At 38.6% G+C, this 6,040-nt stretch overlaps 2 protein-coding genes across 2 annotated transcripts in view; both read right to left on the reverse strand.

The window, feature by feature from the left end:
- LOC122061592 (maspardin) overlaps positions 1-1,532 on the reverse strand; it is a 17,309-nt gene extending 15,777 nt beyond the window's left edge. Inside the window, exons 1-2 of the mRNA XM_042624947.1 lie at positions 1,263-1,532; positions 395-520 (exon numbers count right to left, since the gene is read on the reverse strand). Coding sequence (XP_042480881.1) covers positions 395-520; positions 1,263-1,334 — 198 coding nt within the window. The 5' untranslated portion in view covers positions 1,335-1,532. The remainder of the gene's footprint in view (positions 1-394; positions 521-1,262) is intronic.
- A 3,142-nt stretch (positions 1,533-4,674) lies between these two features.
- Positions 4,675-5,582, reverse strand: LOC122061094 (probable calcium-binding protein CML13). The gene has a single exon (XM_042624279.1). The coding sequence runs from the start codon at positions 5,425-5,427 to the stop codon at positions 4,984-4,986; it is 444 nt and encodes a 147-aa protein (XP_042480213.1). The 5' UTR covers positions 5,428-5,582; the 3' UTR covers positions 4,675-4,983.
- Positions 5,583-6,040: the final 458 nt, after the last annotated feature.

The raw sequence follows: 6,040 nt of genomic DNA on the forward strand, positions 1-6,040 counted from the left end.
GGGGGGGGGAAGATCTGGACAAACATTAAAGTCAATGCCACCACAAATTATATGTAAGACCACCACTTGACAGATAAATCCAGATTGCAGATCTTCCTTGAACAACATCCTTTGTCACAACTCCCAACAAATCTTTGCCTCGCTAAAACCGCTAATAGAGCTCCGATTTGTTTTTTCTCACCTCTCTGTCACAGTAATCATGAATTTCATTTGTCCTGCTCAAGTTCAAAATCTCAATACTTCTAAGAGGTGAATCCTTTCCTCAGAGTGCTTAAAAAAATTCCTCAGAAAATTCAATTAATTTGTCTTCCCTCTCCTGTCTGTGGAGAGGAAAAAGACCAAGGCAGTAGCACCCCCTCCAAATATGAGAAGGTTACAACCTCAGATTCACTACCTTCATGGACAATAACATTATCTGTTTGTAGTAGACATCCGCAGTTCCTGCTGTCGCTGGGATACAGATAAGCGGAGGCACCACCTTTGGCCCAAAGTCATAATACCGCCACTGTTTCGATCCAATCTACAAGAAACAAGAGTTTGTGGACAAGAGACATATTAGGCATCAGAACAGTACCAGCATAAACGCTGTCTCAAATTCAAGTTAGGATGATGGCCCTGTTCCTCAGAAATCCAAAACTATGCTGATTCCCAGTTGCAAGAGAAGAAATTCAGTCAACAGCATTACAACAACGAGGCCAGAAACTACTTTTTGTTTTTTCTTTACAGTAAGCACATAATTCAACAACTGAATCAACTGACATACTGAAATAGACTTAAGAGAACAAAATTTGGGGCAGTATGAGATTGAATTAGATTGAAAAGATAGTCAACTAAACGACTTGAAACTTGAAACATGAAAGTAATCCCATTTGAAATTCGTGGGCTTTAGTGCAAACAAGACTATTGCCAACATCTATCAGAGAAAAAAAAAAAGGATTATTGACAACACTGAATCGGGGACCAAACAACAGTAGCAAGACAAAGACAATATAATTAGAGAGATACAATAGATTGAATGATCAGAGAGATACAGCAGTGTTTACAACGAAGAAAAGTCACTAGCTTAAAGAGAAGAAACGGCCATTAACGAGATGAAACTTGAAAAGGCACTAGCTTGAAGAGAGAATAAAAAACTGGATGAATATATAAGAAGACCAACAACGAGACGAAACTTAGGTGAGAATCCCAGAAGAATAGATAAAATTGCAGAGAAAGAATAAAAAATCAATTTAGAGAGAGATGATTGTGGAGGAGAAACGTACAGTGATCTTGTGGAGCGGTACTTTGGACTTGAAGTGGATGTAATCTCCAGGCGCCGAAAAGACGCCTTTCATTGCTACTGCTGCTGCTGATCAAATTCGCCCATCAGAAGACGACGCGATTTAATCGATTTGAGATCTCAAAACCCCAATTTTGAAGTCACAGGGGTTTCTATTGTAATTATAAATTAATCCATTACGGAAGCGAAGACGAGCCCTGCGTGGCCCCCCTCTCGCCTGTTCTTCAACAGCTTGTCAAAACTGAAATCTAACGCGAACGAATAAAGAACCTATTTCTGCTTTTCCCCGCTAAACTGGTAGTTAGGACCGTAGGTTACAATAATTGGTATGGATCATTTTAGGGCCTGCCCTCGGCTGGGCTGGGCTTCACGAGTGTGAAATCTGCGAATTTGTGTCTGATTGGGCTTAGGGTTACCTTCTACACTTTTGGTTGGGCTTAGTTCAGCTTTCTCAGCCCATTAAATCCACGGAAATTTTTTTTTTTGGTGGAAATTTAATCCACGGATATTACAGCATTACCTTATTAAATTCCAACCATGTCAGCTGAACTGGCTAAAGCACTTGTAACTGGACCTCCATCTTAGCAAGGGAACCAATCACGGTTCTAAGAATCGAAATCAGATCAATAGAATCAGCCAATTTGGTTGAAATCGGTTGTGCCCGATCTTGATTATTGTTGATACGGAGCAATCGTCCATTCTGAATTTCTAGGGTTCATGCCACAACAATCAACTAGACCATGTGGGTCTCACACTAACATTCTCTCTTCATGTGAATCCTTGAGACAAAATCATTTTCTAAACAATGATTGGTGTATGGTAAGGATTCCCACATTGTGTGTGGAAATCTTTTTCCCACAAATTATTCTTAATTAATTTATTTCTTTAACAAGTGCAATGGATCTAAGCTATGCCTTGATGAAAGGGATTATAAAAAGGTTAAGAACTTTTGCATATTTTTTTTTTGGTTGAAAGAACTTTTGCATATCAAGAGTCAAGACCCAAAGAATCAGAGCCAAATCCGGTCCAACGCAAAGCCACGCAGCTTGCTTTATCCAGACAAAATTGAATAATATAGACAAATGGAGCTTTCCTATTTGGTTCATAGTTCATGAAGATCCTGTTAGGGAATGGAGCCTATCCGTCATAAGCCCCACCTGATTACTAGATTAAGATTTGCTTGCTGGGAGGAAAATGGCCATCCGTCCTGCAATTTACAATATGCCATAGTATCCGCAAAATTTGATCAGTTCATTTCAAGCAAAAAAACTCCATTATACAATTTATCCTCTAGGCATGGTGCCTGGGAAAAAAATTGAAGTTTAGATTTTCACACTGGAAGATAAATTTTGTCTGTAATAGCCTTAGAACTTGATAAATCAAGGTGCAAGCATCCATTTATGATGTTCCACAATTTTATGCTTTGCATGGAGTCATGTTTGTCCCCTTGTGCTGAACAATGTTAAAACTTGGAATCTGCTACAGTATCTGTCTCCATCGATTCCAAGTTGACAGAGCTGATTCAGATCTGAGTTTTAAACCATGAATGACAGAATCTGAATGGACTAATTTCACCAACCATGTTTATGAGAACAGGAACTGAATCTCATCACTACCATGAAAAAGAAAACCAGAACAAATTTGGGTGGGAGTGAAGAATATTTATCGATTTAGTCTCAATCCCCAAATACATCAAACATATCACCTATATTTTAAAGATCTGCTTACCCTTAATTTGCAATTCATTATCTATCCCCCCCAAAAAATAAGTTACAATTCTGTTGTAGGGTAGAAAATTCTGTAAGACCATAGGAAATGATAAAAAGGAGAACAAGTAAAAGAGAATTAAGGCAAACTATACAGACCCTTTTCTTTTTCTTTTTTCCTTCTCTTTCCTTTGCTTTTTTATCTTGACCAATCACGGATCCATGTAACCGACCCCATTAAATTGAGAAAAGGCTTTGTTGTTGTTTGTTTGTTTACACAGACCCTTCTAGTTGATCAGGATCATACTATAGAACTTACAAGTTTTCGAGGACTAGGACCATACCATGATACAGTTCTCAATCTCCCCCTCCCACTTTCTTTCTGTGGGAGACACATTAAACAACCACAATTCCTCCACTATGTGATCAAACAGAAACTCAAAAAGTTCTCCAGAAAGAAACACTGGTTGGAAACAAACGATTAAGTAATCCAACCTCCAAAGATGTGGAATGAGGCTGCAGATTCTAGTGCTACTGTTGCAATCATGGTTCCCTGTAATTCTTGTATTCTCAATTCCTTGAACTATCCACAATTCGGAAAACTACATCAAAAGAATGTATGAGAAACTTTTCAAACTCCCCTCCTTCAGGACCTGACACAACATAGTTACTGGGATTTTGACTCTAACTTCACTTGATTACCATTTTTATATTCAATCCATTGCCTTTGTTTCAGTTTGGCAAACCCTTCTCTCCCATCATACCTCCTCACTCTTGTATTATGTTATGGAAAACCTCCAGCTCATAGCCCCCTTCCATAAATAATGATAAGGAAAAAGCAATAATACTTTATTTTCTTTCGTATAACAATTCACGCAGTATCAATTAATTGAATCCAATAGTGAAGGGAAAACAAATTTTCAGATTTCTATTTCTGCCCCCTGAAAGCAAGCAAAACAACAAAATAATAGTATCAAGGTTTTCATGAACAGAAAAGAATGCAATGGAAGAATTATTCACTTCTATGACACAATGCATGACAGAATAATTAACATTCACAGCCTGTCACTTAAAACCATGAAATCAAAACCTCATTACATTTGAGGCATAATGAGGTGCTCCCTTTGGAAGACCAGACCATTTTCATGATGATCAAGAACCTGTGATTCTGCAATTCTATTGCACAAAGCTTAACAGAGTAATCACCATTCACAGCCTGACACTTAAAACTATGAAATCAGAACTTCGTTACATTAAAGGCATAAGGTGCCCCCTTTGGAAGACCAGATCATTTTCATGATAAGCAACAACCTCTGCTACTGCAAATTCTTAGAAATTAAAACTTGAATAAACTTGGGTGTATAGCTAAATAGCAGGAATTGGTGAATAAGGACCCCTTGCAAAAAAAAAATGTCATAAAAAGGATGAAGAAAAAAAAACCACAGACATTGACATTTCATCCTAGCAATGTGTCTTCAATATGGCTTCAACACAATCTTGCTTTTATCATTTTGATCTGCAACTAGGAAAATTCTTCTAGGGGAGAAAAGCAAAAAACTCAAAGTTTCACATACAAATGATTATTCCTTTTCGCTTAGTTGAAAAGTTTATACCATCTACAAACCATTCAATTTAACAATTCATCAATGGAAGTTAGATGATACCCAAAACAGAATAAATTCAAGGAAATTGTTCAGAGCAACTGATAAGCACCACTAATTCCATGAAAACAACAATCCAGTGTCTACAAATTATGCACACAAGGCAAATCCTAATAGAATGAAAGGGAGAAAGTAAAATTGTTCAAATTTTTCAGTTAATTGCCAATAGTTCCATTGCCAAGGATATATCGCCACAACTAATAGGAAAAATCACAAAAAAAAAAAAAACCCTAAAACCCAATCATCGAAAAAGAAAGCAGCACAGACAGACTACTCGCAGAAATTAATCGATTAGGGAGAAGATTGCTATATATCAACAGAAACAGTAAAGATTACATCACTTGGCGACCATGCGAACGATGAAGTCCTCGTATTTGATCCTACCATCAGATCCAACATCAACCTCACGGATCCACTCATCGAATTCAGCGGGTTCAAGCTTCTCTCCAATGTTGGTAAGTATGTGACGAAGTTCAGAGACAGAGACATAACCGGTGGATTCCTTGTCGATGACCTTGAAAGCATCGCGGAGCTGACGATCGAAGGGCTCAGGCTTCATGTGTTTCTTCATGAGATCGAGGAAGCGAGGGAAATCGAAAGGTGAGGTGAGTTTCTCCTGGGTAACTATCTCTTTGAGCTGAGCTTGCGTAGGGTTTCCACCAAGAGATCGCATCAAGATCCCTAACTCCGATGCAGCGATACGACCATCATTGTCTGTGTCGAAGAGTGTGAAGGCCTCCTTCATCGATGCTTCTTGATCTTGGCTCAGATCTTTCCCCATGGCTGCTTCTGCTTACGCTCTCCTGCTCGATCTCTCTCGCCTTGCGAAGGCTCTGTGAGTGACTCTGTCCTTGAGAATGGGAAAAGACGTTTGTGTTTTCTTGTTGGTTGGTTAGCGTTTGTTTAGGGTCTAAGGACAGTTGCCCTCGAGAAGTGGGTTTCGTGCCTTTTCGCAGACTCATCTGTTTTACTTTTTCAAATTTTGAATTGAATTTTGGGGAACATAGGATCCACTCATACCTAGACCACCGAATATATGGGCTGGTCCTGGGCCTCCAAGTCCTGCTATAATATGTTAAAGCCCAGAAAAAACTGCCAAATGGGCTGGGAACCTAATTGATTCTCACCCTACGCATCATGCTCTCCAATTTCATGGAAGGTAAAGTTCCTACACGCCCATGGTATGAATCTGTCCTAAATGTCCACTTTAATAGTCAAGAATTGGCATATGGCAGATCAAATGTGATCCAAAGTTTGTAAGTCTCCCACTAACATGTTAAATTTTAGTTCCACAAGAGTCTTCAAATGGAAAAATATAGGTTTGAAATATAGGGTCATAAGTGAGTGCATAGTAATTGTCCCAAGAACATAAATGTGCATGGACATTCATGAAA

The sequence above is a fragment of the Macadamia integrifolia genome, chromosome 14 (genome assembly GCF_013358625.1).
Source record: "Macadamia integrifolia cultivar HAES 741 chromosome 14, SCU_Mint_v3, whole genome shotgun sequence".
Lineage (NCBI taxonomy): Eukaryota > Viridiplantae > Streptophyta > Magnoliopsida > Proteales > Proteaceae > Macadamia > Macadamia integrifolia.